General features: G+C 48.7%; 1 protein-coding gene across 3 annotated transcripts in view; it reads right to left on the bottom strand.

Moving 5' to 3' along the window:
• RNF4 (ring finger protein 4) overlaps positions 6409-15645 on the bottom strand; it is a 36263-nt gene continuing 27026 nt past the window's right edge. For 2 of the 3 annotated variants that reach the window (XM_018049832.1, XM_018049833.1), the window contains exons 5-8: positions 10182-10191; positions 9793-9952; positions 9143-9191; positions 6411-8564 (exon numbers count right to left, since the gene is read on the bottom strand). In XM_018049832.1, coding sequence (XP_017905321.1) covers positions 8415-8564; positions 9143-9191; positions 9793-9952; positions 10182-10191 — 369 coding nt within the window. In that variant the 3' untranslated portion in view covers positions 6411-8414. Of the gene's footprint in view, positions 8565-9142; positions 9192-9792; positions 9953-10181; positions 10192-15645 lie in introns of all 3 variants that reach the window. The other variant, XM_018049831.1, reaches the window with a different exon arrangement.

The raw sequence follows: 15645 nt of genomic DNA, 5'->3' as shown, positions 1-15645 counted from the left end.
TATACACACTATTCTTATAGATGTATACAAAAGCTTTTCTACTACACTTGATAAAGACTTGAGAAAAAACATCAAAAAAAAAAAAAAGAAAAAAGAAAGAAAAAGAAAAAGAGAAGGAGAAATTAGAAAACATAAACTAGATGAAATGGGAGCACTGAATATGGAAAAGTGAAACTCGATCAAAGATCATCATATAGTCCAGGTGCTTTTAACACGACTGCTCATTAGAAACGTCTGGAGCTCTGGAGAAAAACAAGCAATACTCGAGCATTTGTATTTTTCTAAAATTGCAAGATAATTCTGATACCGATTTGGATTTTAAAAAGTGGTTACAAGTTTTCCTATTAAATGGTAGTTTCGGTGATACCGAATTCTGTTATTTTCTGTTGACCAATCATGATACAATGGTATTAAGTGAGTAACAGTTACATAATCACAATAGTAAAAGATGTGAAGATGTTTATCAGTTTTCACAATCAACAGCCAGACAAAAAATGAGATAATTACAACTGCAAGCTATCATGGGAACAAGATTAACCTGCTGCTGCTGAGTCGCTGCAGTCGTGTCCGACTCTGTGTGACCCCATAGACGGCAGCCCACCAGGCTCCCCCGTCCCTGGGATTCTCCAGGCAAGAACGCTGGAGTGGGTTGCCATTTCCTTCTCCAGTGCATGAAAGTGAAAAGTGAAGGTGAAGTCGCTCAGTCGTGTCCAACTCTTAGCGACCCCAGGGACTGCAGCCCACCAGGCTCCTCCGTCCATGGGATTTTCCAGGCAAGAGTACTGGAGTGGGGTGCCATTGATAGCTACATACAATCTGGGGTGTCAAGCAGAGTGATGTGATAAGTGGAAGTGCATACATGCACATTTTCATGGAATTCTCTGTTCCACATGGCCTGTCTTTTGGTTGGTGCATTTAATCCATTTGCATTTAAGGTAATTATCAATATGTATGATCCTATTACCGTTTTCTTAATTGTTTAGGGGTTATTTTCTGCAGGTCTTTTCTTTCTCACGTGCTTCCTGCCTAGAAAAGTTCCTTTAGCCATTTGTTGTAAAGTTGGTTTGATGGTGCTGAATTCTCTTACCTTTTGCTTCTCTGGAGAGCTTTTGATTTCTCCATCAAATTGGAAGGAGTCTTGCCGGTAGAGTATTCTTGGTTTTAGGCTCTTCCCTTTCATCACTTTTGATCACTGTGTGTTGGTGTGTTCCTCCTTGGGTTTATCTTGCCTGGGACTCTGTGCTTCCTGGACCTGGTTGACCATTTCCTTTCCGATGTTGGGAAGCTTTCAGCAATTCTCTCTTCGAATAATCTCTCAGGATCTCTTTCGTCTCCTGGGGCCCCAAGGTGCACATGCTGGTGTGTTTGTTGCTGTCTCAGAGGCCTCCCAGGCTCTCGTCATTTTCTTTTCATTCTTTTCTCCATGTTCTGTTCTGTGGCCGTGATTTCCACCCTTCTCCTCCAGGTCATTCATCAGTTCTTATACCTGTTATTCTATTGATTCCTTCCAGGGTATTGTTCGTCTCTGGTTTGTCCTTCAGTTCTCCTAGGTCTTTGGACATTTCTTTCATCTTCTCCACTGTTTTCCCCAAGATCCTGGACCGTCTTCACTATCACTTTTCTGAATTTGTTTTCCAGAACATTGCCTGTCTCCACCTTGTTGTTTTCCTGGGATTTCATCCTGTGCCTTCATCTGGGACATAACTTTCATCTTGATTAATGTTCTGGAATATGGTTTCTGTTTTAGTCGCTGTGGGATTGGGCTTCTTCTTCTGTCTGCCCTCTGACAGATGAGGCTGAGGCTTTTGCAGGCTTCCTGAGGGGAGGGACTGGCTGTGGGAAAAACTGGCTCTTGCTCTGGTGGGCAGGGCCTTGTTCAACTTTTCCTGTCTGTTCTTTCCTCTATTGTCTTCTAGCCTCAATTTCCTACCTCTGCGTCATTCTCTTCTATTGCTTTCCTCTGCTAACTTTAGGTTTAGCTTGTTCTTTTTCTAGTTCTTTAAGGCATCCAATTATATTATTGATCTTGCAATGGAGAAATTTATAGCTATGAATATCCCTCTGAGCAGATCAAAAGGCTACAGTTAGAACCAAACATGGAACAAAGAACTGATTCAAAATTGGGAAAGGAGTGTGTCAAGGCTGCATATTGTCACTCTGTCTCTACAATATACGCAGAGTACATCATGCAAAATGCCAGACTGGATGAATCAGTCTGAAATCAAGATTGCTGGGAGAAATATCAACAACCTCAGATATGCTTATGATACCACTCTAATGGCAGAAAGCAAAGAGGAACTGAAGAGTCTCTTGATGAGGGTGAAAGAGTGAAAAGGCTGGCTTCAAACTCAACATGACAAAAGCTGCCTGGGAGAGAGGGCAGGAAGGGGCTTCTAAGGTGCTGATTAAGTTTCTTGTTGCAGTTGGTTGTTTCATGAACATGTGCTTTATGGTAATTCACTAGACTGTACTTTTGAAGTAATTCTATGAAATATGCTTTTGCAACTTTTTAAATTTAATGTTGGCTGCACTGCGTCTTTGCTGCTGCGTGTGGACTTTCTCTAGCTGTGGCAAACAGCTGTCTCTGGCTGCAGTGCGGGGCTCCTCACGGCAGTGGTTTCTCTTGTTGTGGAGAGCAGGCGTGGTAGCTGAGGCCCACGGGCTTTGCTGCTGCCCAGCATGTGGAATCTTCCCAGTCAGCGACTGAGCCTGGGTCCCCTCCACTGGCAAGCGGATTCCTGACCACTGGAAACCAGGAAAGCCTAAGGCAGGCTTTCTGTGTTCTCTGTTTCACAGTGCATGCTAAGTTGTCTCAGTCGTGTCTGACTGACTCTGTGCAACCCCAATGGACTGTAGCCTGCCAGGCTCCACTGTGCAGATTCTCCATCAAGGAGTACTGGAGTGGGTGCCATGGCTCTCCCCAGGGGATCCTCCAGACCCAGCAATCAAACCCGCGTCTCTTATGACTTCTGCGTTGGCAGGCTGCTTGTTTTTTTTTAAAAACCACTAGTGCCACCTAGGAAGTCCATATTTCACAGTATAAAAGGCAAATAAACACAGTAGCCTTGAGCTGGTAACAACCTTAAACATTTCATAAAAGCAAGGGTTAGAAACAGGGAGGGAGGTTCAAAGGGAAGGGGAGATACATACACACACAGACACACACACACACCTATGGCTGATTCATGTTGAGGTTTGACAGAAAACAACAAAATTCTGTAAAGCAACTATCTTTCAATACAAAAAGAAAAAGGAGAAAAGGGGTTAAAAACAACAAAAAAGGAAGGATTAATACTCTCTGGAAGAATCCACCTTCAATCCAGAACTCAAGAGAACTTTCTGGTAGTACACCACGTTAAATGGGTTCAATGTAAGGAAGAAAAAAGCTCACAAAACATACCGAGAAGGATGTCACTATCAGAGCCAGCAGGAATAAAAGGCCTCAGAATTAGATCCACAAAAACTGGGGGTACTGGAGTCAACATAAATCTGGGACTGACAAATCTCTAAGAAAACTTAAAAATAAAGGGAAAGCACACATTATTATTACTGGTAAAAAGGCGCTGCAGAAACTAATTAGCTTACAAGAGAATATTTTGAACTTTATACCACAATCTTACAAAAAGATGAAAGGCACAATTTGTAGAAAACTGCAACTGATTTTAAATATGAATAATTCTGAAACATTTAAAAAAAAAAAACCCGGGTCTTCACTTGTGGTCCAGTGGTTAGGACTCCATGCTCCCAATGCAGGTCTGACAGCTGGTTAGGGGGCGAGAGCCCGCATGCCGCAACCAAGACACAGCACAGGCAGAAAGAAAAAAATCTGCATTTTAAAATCTTTCCTTGATGGGTCAGTGTAACCTGTGAACATGTATTTTTAAAAACCCGAAACCAAACATTCGGATCAGAGAAAAAGCAAGAGAATTCCGAAAAAACATCTACCTCTGCTTCACTGAAGTGAAGTTGCTCAGTCGTGTCCGACTCTTTGCGACCCCATGGACCACACAGTCCACGGAATTCTCTAGGCCAGAGTACTGGAGGGGGTTGCCATGCCCTGGTCCAGCGGGTCTTCCCAACCCAGGGATCAAACCCAGGTCTCGCGAACTGCAGGCGTCTTCTCAACCAGCTGAGCCACCAGGGAAGCCAGTCGCCTGCCCGCAGTGCAGAAGACCTGAGTGTGATTCCTACGTCCCGAAGATCCCCTGGAGACGGAAACGACAACCCACTGCAGTATTCTTGCCTGGAAAACCCCATGGACGGAGCCTGGCGGGCCACGGTCCGTAGGGTTGCAGAGAGTGAGACGCAACTGAACGACTACACTCTTTCTGCTTCACTGACTACACTAAAGCCTTTGACTGTGTGGATCACAAGTTGTGGAAAATTCTTGGAGATGGGAATACCAGACCACCTTACCTGCCTCCTGCGGAATCTGTATGCAAGTCAAGGAGCAAGTTAGAATGGACATGGAATAATAGACTGCTTCCAAATTGGGAAAGGAGTATGTCAAGACTGTATATTATCACCCTGCTTATTTAACTTATATGCAGAGTACATCATGCGAAATGCCGGGCTGGATGAAGCACAAGCTGGAATCAAGATTGCTGGGAGAAATATCAATAACCTCAGATACACAGATGACACCACCCTTATGGCAGAGAGTGAAGAGGAACTAAAGAGCCTCTTGATGAAAGTGAAAGAGTGAAAAAGCTGGTTTAAAACTCAACATTCAGAAAACGAAGCTCACAGCATCCGGTCCCATCGCTTCATAGCACAGATGGAGAAACGATGGGAACAGTGAAAGACTTTATTTTCTTGGGCTCCAAAATCACTACAGATGGTGACTACAGCCACTAAATTAAAAGACGCTTACTCCTTGGAAGAAAAGCTATGACCAACCTAGATAGCTTATTAAAAAGCAAAGACATCACTTTGCAAACAGAAGTCCAAATAGTCAAGGCTATGGTTTTTCCAGTAGTCATGTATGGATGTGAGAATTGGACCATAAAGAAGGCTGAGCATCGAAGATGCTTTTGAACTGTGGTGTTGGAGAAGACTCTTCAGAGTCCCTTGGACTGCAAGGAAATCCAACCAGTCCATCCTAAAGAAGATCGGTCCTGGGTGTTCTTTGGAAGGAATGATGCTAAAGCTGAAACTCCAGTACTTTGGACACCTCATGTGAAGACCTGACTCATTGGAAAAGACTCTGATGCTGGGAGGGATTGGGGGCAGGAGAAGGGGACGACAGAGGATGAGATGGCTGGATGGCACCACGGACTCGATGGACGTTGAGTCTGAGTGAACTCCGGGAGATGATGATGGACAGGGAGGCCTGGCGTGCTGCAGTTTATGACTAGCACATAGTTGGGACACGACTGAGCGACTGAACTGAAGATGATATGGCTGTGAATGTAAAGGATTCAATAGAACCCAGAGTCTTACCAGAATAAAGCTTTGGCAAGGATGCTTACACAATATACAAAAACCACTATGTGCAAACAACAGAAAAATGTAGTTAAAACACAAGTTTCAAAAGTAAGAAGCCTAGAAACAAGCCCCTTCAGTAGCCAGCTTTGCAGGCCCTGCTGCTAACGCTCACGGGACGCTCCTCCCCTCCTGGGGCCTGCCGGGGACGGAGGCCTCCTGGATCCTGGCTTCAGGACCACTGCTGGGTTTCGGTGGCCACCCAGGAAGTGTGGGGTCAGTCCCAGCCCCAGGTCTCAGGAGGCCCGTACCCCGGGAGGGCCCTGGGCCTGAGCTCTGCACTCAGGAGCTGTTCCTCTTCGCCCTACCTAGACTACGCGACTGAGTTTTTGTCTCGGTGGTCTCCTGTGAAAGGCAGGCCTCTGAAGCTCACCAGTCGTGTGCCCCCGAGCCCCGGGCCTCGAGCACGTGAGCCTGCTCCATCTCGGGACCACCAGACAGGAATGGAGAGAGGCAGACAGGAGGAGGACAGCTCTGCCATCCCTTCTCTGGAGACCTCAGGCCCATCCGTCTTTTCAGCTTTCCCAAGGCACTAACAGGCACGCCACGCCCTCCTGGGCCCCTTTCCCACACGGAGGACAAACCGCATATGGTGGTCGGTGCACCAAGTCCACACTGCTCAGAGCTCTACTCCTGAGCTGGAACTGGCAAGACGGAGCAGACAGCCCCCAGTCAGCCTCACTTCTCAGGGGCTGAAGTTAAATTCTGATCGATTAGGGATTCGAGGGCCTGGACTTGCAGCTCCACCCAAGAGTAACCCTCTTACCCGCTGGCTTCTAAGCTGGTACATGACCAAGCCACCTTCCCACACGTGTGCCCCAAGATACACAAAGCTGGAGGTAGACAGGAATCACGTACCTTGGGCAAGGGTGCAGGGCGAGAGGTGAAATGGATCCCGATGAATAAATGAACACACGAAAAACGTACCTGGTTCAAGTTAATGATTTATTTTCACCTGTAACACTAGCAGAGAAGTCAAAAACAGACTGACAAACATGGATAAAGTTTATAAACAGAACAAAGAAAGATCTGAACTATGTACACTGAGGGAGAGAAAGGGATTTTTCTGTATCAACTTTTCCTATTTTGCAATTTCTGAATAGTAGAAACTAAACATTTCCCCCCAGTTTAGTATGAAGGAACACAACTTTTATGATCAACCATCTGTCCTTAAGCATAAAGTGTAAGAGATTTTGGCTGTGTAGTTGTCCTGGCTCCTGAAGTCTGGGTATTGTTAGAACATTAAAAAGAAAAAAAAAAAAGAGTGTTCCATGAAGCCCAGAAAGAACTGCATGGGGACACTGTGTCTACTTAAACGGCAGACAGTGCCCGGCATGGTGACGAGAACTGATGTCCTGCCTTCCTCGATTATAAGGAGAAAATAGTACTTTTATCAAACCAACTGGAAGTGAGCCAGTTATCAAAGTCAGAATGAAGCATGAATTTTCCTTTCACAGAGAAGGGACACTCCTTCGGCCCTGTTTAAAGTGAATTCTGTGCTGAGTCCCTGCTCCTCCAGAAGGAAAAACTGAAGGTCAGTTATTGCTAGCAACGCCAGAGGAGGCCCCCTTCCACCTTGAAGCTGTTTCACACAGAAGGCTGTGGGTCTGGCTTGAAGCCCTCTGAGGAAGGAGGGTGTGGAGGTGGAGGTGGCAGGCTCTGCAGGGCTTCTCTCCCGGGAGCCACCCCCAGGCCACCACGCCACCTCCTTGAGGACCAGAGGCTCTCACACCTGGAGTTGAGCGGAAGGGTGTTATCTGGGCCCCTGGGGAGGAAAAATCAAAGGAGCAATCGAAGCCCAAAGGATCAAGGCCCAAAGGCCAGAAGAGCAGCTTCTGAAATGAGAATCAGTTGCGGGGGTGGTGGTACCCAGCTTGAGTCTGGAGAGCCGAGCTTTGAATCGCAGGTGGCTGTGACTTGGGCAACAGGACGGACGTGGGCAGCTGATAAGGCCACAGTGACTGCCACCGCCGCCTGGGTCTATGCTTGAGTAGACGTTAGGCAGTGGGAACTGAGGACCAGAGGGCCTATGGTAAACACAGGATGATTTTATCAGAAAAGAGGACACCCGATCACGTGCCTGCCCCACTGTGACTCCTGCGCCAGTGAGCTCAGGCGCGGGGCCAGTTCCTGAGAACAGGCGGTGAGCAGGACGGGGCGACCCAGGCACCGCTCCGCAGGTGGCACGAGGCCTCCCAAGGACACTGGGAGTGCTACATCTCCTGGGCTGCTGGAAAGGAGGCAGAGAACGGGCTTTATTGCACATTTCGTTCTTAGAAAACTAGGGATTGCCCTGCCGAGGCCTTGGTGATCTGCAGGAACCTCTGACATCGATGTAGGCGGAATCATGGGTGGCCTCTGAATCACAGGGGATGGAAAACAAAGTCCAGTGGTTGATCTTTCCGGGGCCACGCTTGCATCTGGGATCCTCAGACTGGATGGACCGTGTGTGGCTTGCGCTGCGGTGGGCAGACGCCTGGGACGAGGTAGCATGCCCAGGAGAGCTGGGCGGACCTGCGTGCTCTCTGGCCAGGGCTGGCGCTCCATGACACCGCCAGGTGGAAGGTGGGGCAAACTCTCCAAACGGGGGAAAACTTCTTGGCAAACGTGCAGCTTCTGAAAGAGGCTAGAACCATGACTCTTATTTCCAATGTGCCTGACTCCCTCTCTCCTACCGTGGAACCAGACTACCCAGGAGATGTTGACCAGCTGGGAGGGGCCTGGCTCCAGCTCCACGGCATCCAACTAGAGGTAACAAAAGGATCTAAGATGGGGTTGGAAACAAGAGAGCAGTTTACATAGTGGACGTTGATTCTGAAATAGTCTTTCTGAGCTCAAGAAACTGGAGGCAGATGAGCCGCGTAAGGCTGCAGAGAGAGCCCAGCCAGGCTCTGTGCGGCCCCTTGTCTCTCCCGAGCACACTCAGCACCTCATATGTAAATGGGGTGGTACCGTTTGTGGCTCATCTTTTTCCTGCAAGTCGGGCAAGTGTTAGCATTCTTCAGGGAATCGCGGAGGCACTGGCTACAGAAGATGTGGCCACACTCTGTAGAAACAATGAGACGTCCATTCTGCACAATCTGGAAAACAAACAGCCTTCACGTCACATCCTGTACCTGAGCAGCCGGAGCCCCAGCGTCCACGCCCGCCTGTTCCTAAGGTGACGAATGAGCGGGGAGGGGCCGGGGGCTGCAGCAGGAAAGCAGGGAGGGGGTCTGGAGTACTGAGGGTGCTCCTCTGAGGCTCAGGCGGGCACGGGCGGCATCTCTGAAGCTGAGGAACAGGCAGGAACCAATCTCGGGCAGCGAGAGCCCAAGTTGAAGCCCTGGGGCTCCAGGAACCCCAGGCACACAACAGGGCAGAGCCAGAGGGCCCAGGGCCACCGGAAACGCTAGCAGCTTCTGCCGAGCCCGGGCGGGGAACACACAGGACTGGCACTTGCACAGGGCAGTGCAGGGAACGAAGGGGCCAGAGTTCAAGACCGTGCCGCCCAGAGAGAGGGCACGTCCTCCCCTCACAGATGTGCGCCACGCCACGTGCCAGACCCGGCACGACTGCAGGACAGGTGTCAGAGCCCACCCGCGAGAAGTGCTCATCTCACTCCCTGCCTGGAGCACCAGAGACCAGGACCAGGGGCGACGCAGCCAAGCCTGCTTACCTCCGAGTACCCGTCCATGCAGATGGGACAGCTGACGGTGCCCGAGGGCCTAGAAGCACAGAGCTCACGTCAGGGGAGCAAGCTGGACGGCCAGCTCCTAACGCTGTGTGGCTCCATCTAAGCCGCCCATGCCCCCTCCTCACAAGAGCCTCCTGCAGCCTGCCACAGCCCAGGCACTTGGGAGGCTGGCAGTCCCATGGCACAGGGGTCCTCAGAGAAAGGGGGGCAGAGAGCACAAGAGAAAGTGCAGACAACAGGAGCCCCCCGTGCAGCCGCCCCGTCTGGGGCAGGGGCTGGCTGAGCACCGCCTTCCTCCAAGCATTCCTGCTGCAGGAGGCGGGGGTGCTGGGGCTCACCCCCAGCTACTCACACACACCCTGGCAGTGCCTGGTGCACCTGGTCAGGTCATGGGGGGAACAGTGGAGCCCAGCCTGGGACCCGCCCGCCACCCAGATGCGGCAGTACAGTAAGCCCTTCCTGAGCCCAGGGGTCGAAGCATTTGCCGAGGGGCCAGTATTTCTAACACCCTGCCTCCGCCCAACCTCTTCACTGAAAACTGGAGGAAGAAGGGATCCTCATTCCCGGGACAAGCGCCCATGTGTCCAGAGGCTGCCTGGCAGACAGCCTGCCCCCAGCACGGCCCCTGGTACCTGAAGCCCGCAGCTGCCTCCTCCCTGGCGCTCCTGGGGGAGTGGGTGGTCACATACACGTCCTTGTCCCGGGCCAGCTCCTCCTCGTCACTGCTCACCACACAGCTATCCGCGTGGTCCTGGCGCAGCCGCCGGCCATTCCTCCTCGGCCGCCTCCTCTCTAAGGTGTGAGTCCTCGTTCAGGGAAGGGCCTCTCAGCCCCATCCCTTTCGGGACCAGCTGCCTTCCCAGCCGTCTTCCCAGGAGGGGCCCCCAACCCTGCTGCGAGCAGGCCAGGGGTGAGTCCCCGAAGCAGGCAGGGCTGCCCCAGGGGGTGTTCCCGCCCACAGAGCAGGCGGGCCTGCAGCGCCGCCCTCGCCCAAGCCCAAGGAAGGAGGGAGACCACTCACCTTCAACAATCTTGGAAACAGGAGAAAAACAGAAGAGAAAGACACAGTTAACTTGACATATGGTATTCTGTACTCTTTAAAAACTCTTCAACAATCAGGCTGATGCATTTGGGTCCCACGTGGGATCCTCAGGGGAACAGCCAGGCCTTGAGTGGCTGAGCCTGGTGCCCGGTGCTGAGGAGTCCCGGGAGCTGGCACGTCACTCACCCTCCCGGAGCTGCCCATGGCCTCTTCTGAAACAGAGGCTCCAGTGCCCACAGCGCCACGCTGCTGCGAGGACCAGGCGAGACCACACGATGCCAAGGGCACCAAGGGCGGCTGAGCCCACCACCTGCCCCGCCTATCCCCACACCCCACAGGCTACTGCCAGAGATGGGGCTTTACTAGGAGAAGGCTTTGCAGGGTTCATGCTTTACCAACCGGAGGTGGTCAGGCAGAGACCCTGAGAACGGCACATGCCTCGCACGGAGACCAACCCAGCCCTGCGCTGGGGGCGGGTGGAGACCGGCAGGGAGAACCCTCCAGCCCAGGGCCGGGCTCCAGGCCAGCGGGCTCCAGGCCAGCGGCCTCGCCACGCTGCGCGCACACTGCGGCTCTTACACGCCAAAGTCCCCGACAGTCCTGCTGCTCCCGCTGTCCCCACAGCATTTGCTCGCTTCCTATCTGTGTCACCGTCTAGTACTTCTCACAACGTTTCAAACTTTTTCATTGTTGTCATATTCACTATGGCTCTATCTGATCAGTGATTTCTGATGCAACCACCCTAATTGTTTTAGGGCACCGCGAACCTCACCAATATAATATGATGAGCTTAAGTGATAAATACGTGTTCTGACTGTTCCACAGACCAACTGTACCATGACTCCCTCCCTCTTCTTGAGCCTCCCTACACCCTAGACACAACAATACTGAAATTAGGCCAATTAGTCACCTTACAGTGGCCTCGCAGTGCTAAAGCGAAAGGAAGAGCTGCACATCTCACTTTAAATCCCAACCTAGAAATGACAAAGCTTAGTGAGGAAGGCACTGCAAAGGTTAGGACAGGCCAAAAGCTAGGCCTCCTGCACCAGTCAGCTAGCTTGTAAATGCAAAGGAAAAGTAGTTCCTCAAGGAAATGAGGACCTGCTCCTCCAGTGAACGCACAGTGATAAGAAAGTCAACAGGCTTCCTGCTGCTGTGGACAAAGTCGGAGTGGCCTGGACGGAAGATCCAACCAGCCACAGTATCTCCACAAACCAAAGCCCAAGCCAGAGCAAGGCCCTAACTCTCTTCAATTCTGTGAGAACGTAGAGGGGCGAGGAAACTGCAGAAAGTGTGAAGCTGGTGGGGGTTGGTTCCCAAGGTCGAAGGAAAGATGCCGTCTCTGGCACACCAGAGTGTGAAGGTGAAGCCCCAAGTGCTGGCGGAGAAGCTGCAACAAGTCACCCAAAAGAGCCAGCCAAGACCACTAATGTGGGTGGCTACATTAGACAGCAGGTTTTCAGTGTAGACAAAGCCTCTATTAGGAGGAGATGCCATCCAGGACTTTCGTAGCTACAGAGAAGTCAATGCCTGGCTTCAAAGCTCAGACTGACTGCCTTGTTAGGGGCTTAATAGCTGGTTGAAGTCAATGCTTGCTCACCATTCCAGAAGCTCTACACCCCTAAGCATGGCGCTACATCGACCCCCTGCCTGTGCTGCGTACACAGAGCACAGTGACTGTGCACCGCACGGTCACTGAGCGTCTTGCCTGCTGAGGCACACTGCTCAGAAAAGATTCCCTTCAGAACAGCCCCTCCCACGGACAATGCGCCTGATCACCTGAGAGCTCTGATGGGGATGGACAACCAGACGAATGCTGTTTTCTTGCCGAGTAACACAACATCCTGCAGCCCATGGATCAAGGAGGCATTTCAACTTCCAAGTCTTGTAATTTAAGAAATATATTTCTAAGCCTACAGCTGCCATAAACAGTACTTTCTCTGAGGGATCTGAGCAAAGTAAACCCAAAACCATCTGGAAAGCAGAGATATCACTTTGCCAACAAAGGTCTGTATAATCAAAGCCATGGTTTTTCCAGTAGTCATGTATGGATGTGAAAGTTGAACCATAAAGAAGGCTGAGTGCCAAAGAATATGATGCTTTGGAACTGCGGTGTTAGAGAAGACTCTTGAAAGTCTCTTGAAACCAGTCAATCCTAAAGGAAAACAGTCCTGAATATTCATTAGAAGGACTGATGCTGAAGCTCCAACACTTTGGCCACTTAATGCAAAGAGCTGACTCACTGGAAAAGACCCTCATGCTGGGAAAGACTGAGGGCGAGAGGAGAAGAGGATGACAGAAGACGGAGGTTGGATGGCATCAGCGACTCAGTGGACACGAGTCTGAGCAAACTCAGGCAGAGAGGGGAGGACAGAGAAGCCTGGTGTGCAGCAGTCCGTGGGGTCACAGAGAGCTGGACACGACTTAGTGATTGAACAGCAAGCGAGTGCATGATGGCCAGAGAGCCCCCTCCCTGGTGGTGACCGTGTCCCCGTGCTCAGTGGGAGAGGAGCTCGGAGATGAGGCTTCTTGCACAAAGCACAAAAAGGAATGGACCCACACAGCCTAGCCTCCCAGCTCCAGGCCCCTCCTGTGACCTTGAGTCACCTCCTAGCAGATGGACAATAACATAATTTGTAGGATACAGCTACCGATAATATGATCTTTAATTCATTATTAGAAAAGAAATGATGAAAATTAGCAAAATAACTCAAAGAAAGGAAAAAGCAATGAATGAAAACAGACTTCTAAGAAAAAGGATACACAAAGCTAAAAGTTGGTTCTTTGAAAGATCTAATAAAACTCTGGTGATACTAATCTAAAAAAAAAAAAAAAAAAAAAAAAAAACCAAAACAGAAAACACAGACAACCAGTATCAGAAATGAGACATCACTACAGATTCCACAGAACTGAAGACATTACAAATTTATACCAATAAAAGTGAAAATTTTAGATGAAATCAACAAATTCCTACAAAGTAGGATTAACAAAGTGAAGTGAAAAGTGAAAGCTCCTCAGTCGTGTCCAACTCTTTGCAACCCCATGAACTGTATCCCAACAGGCTCCCTCTGTCAATGGGATTCTCCAGAAAAGAATACTGGAGTAGGTTGCCATTTCCTTCTCCAGGGGAATCTTCCTGACCCAGGGATTGAACCCACTACAGGCAGATTCTTTACCATCTGAGCCACCAGGGAAGCCCAATAATTACCAAAGCACGAACACGTAGTTGCTCAGTCATATCCATCTTTTCTTTTTTTTAATCAGTGTGATACTCTTTATTCTTGGCTTTTTACAACTTGTGAGATTTCATGAAATAGTATTAACATCAGAACAATTCCAAATACATCTGAAAGTTTATAAAGAGTGTTTTAGTTATGTCTTGACCCATGTGAGTCAAAGATTTATTATTTTTTAACACAAAAAGTAATTTTTCTGTTACTATTTACTGATCAACTTGTATAAATAGATGAGAGATCGGAGAATAAAGAAAATGAATAAGACAAATGATTAAAGGCATGGGTGGAGTGTTGTAAAAAAAAAGGAGAAAGCAACACATGAAGGGCTCCTGAAACCTGATTCCTCCACTGAAATAATTTCTAATAGAATCCTACATGCCTATCAGAATTTATTCCAGCCTGTATGTCTCTCACAGGGCATATCCATCTTTTCAATGGCATGGACTGTAGCCCACCAGGTTCCTCTGTCCATGGGATTTTCCAGGCAAGGATACTGGAGTGGGGTGCCATGCCCTCCTCCAGGGGATCTTCCTGACTCAGGAATCAAAAGTGGACCTCCCGCATTACAGGCAGCATCTTTACCGTCTCAGCCACCAGAAAAGCTGCAATAATTATCCAAACCTACTAAAACTCTGCTGCTGCTAAAACTCTACTTCTGCTTTATTGACTATGCCAAAGGCTTTGACTGTGTAGATAACAATAAACTGTGGAAAATTCTGAAAGAGATGGGAATATCAGACCACCATACCTGCCTCCTGAGAAATTTGTATGCAGGTCAAGAGGCAACAGTTAGAAATGACATGGAACAACAGACTGATTCCAAATTGGGAAAGGAGTACATCAAGGCTGTATACTGTCATAGCGTTTATTCAACTTATATGCAGAGTACATCACGTGAAATGCTGGGCTGGATGAAGCACAAGCTGGAATCAAGATTGCTGGGAGAAATATCAATAACTTCAGATACACAGATGACACCACCCTTATGGCAGAAAGTGAAGAGGAACTAAAGAGCCTCTTGAAAGTGAAAGAGGAGAGTGAAAAAGTTGGCTTAAAGCTCAACATTCAGAAAGCTAAGATCATGGCATCCAGTCCCATCACTTCATGGCAAACACTGACAGACTTTATTTTTGGGGGCTCCAAAATCACTGCAAGATGGTGACTGCAGCCATGAAATTAAAAGACGCTTACTCCTTAGAAGAAAAGCTATGACAAACCTAGACAGCGTATTAAAAAGCAGACATTACTTTGCTGACAAGGGTCCATCTAGTCAAAGCTCTGGTTGTTCCAGTGGTCATGTATGGATGTGAGAGTTGGACTGTTAAGAAAGCTGAGAGCCGAAGAATTGATGATTTTGAACTGTGGTGTTGGAGAAGACTCTTGAGAGTCCCTTGGACTGCAAGGAGATCCAACCAGTCCATCCTAAAGGAGATCAATCCTGAATATTCATTGGAAGGACTGATGCTGAAGCTGAAACTCCAATACTTTGGCCACCTGATGCAAAGAACTGACTCACTGGAATAGACCCTGATGCTGGGAAAGACTGAAGGCGGGAGGAGAAGGGGACGACAGAGGATGAGATGGTCAGATGGCATCACCAACTTGATGGACATGAATTTAAGCAAGCTCCGGGAGTTGGTGATGGACAGGGAAGCCTAGCGTGCCGCAGTCCATGGGGTAGTAAAGCACTGGACACAACTGAGTGACTGAACTGAAGTACCTTCTCTGTAGAGTTCTACCAACTATCCAAGGAAGGAGTAGTCCCAATCTTACAAAATCTTCTGGAGAACAGAAAAAAGGTGCCCAAATTACTTTGTAAAGATACCAAAACTCTGATACCAGAACTTTATAAAGAAAAATTACCGACCACTAATCTTACTCACAAAAATAGAGGCAAAGATTACATACAAAATATTAGCAAACTGAGTCTAGCAACATAGAAAAAAAAAAATTATGTTACAACCACAATGCTTAAGTAGTTTAACACTAGAAACCAATGTAATTCTCCACTCCAACATATGAAAGGGGGAAAAAAAAAATCACTAGATTAGACTAAAATTTCAACACTGATTCAGGATGAAACTTATAGCCAAACATGAAAAAAGAGAAAATTCTTCACTCTGGATACGGTATCAACAAACCCAAAACATTATAGCAGAGGTCTTATTTAATGGTAGAACCGAAAGGACTCTTCCAGGTTGTGAATG

This window comes from Capra hircus, chromosome 6 (assembly GCF_001704415.2).
Source record: "Capra hircus breed San Clemente chromosome 6, ASM170441v1, whole genome shotgun sequence".
In the NCBI taxonomy this organism is placed as follows: Eukaryota; Metazoa; Chordata; class Mammalia; order Artiodactyla; family Bovidae; genus Capra; species Capra hircus.
Note: the sequence above shows the minus strand (reverse complement) of the source record. Positions and strands in the feature narration are given on the sequence as shown.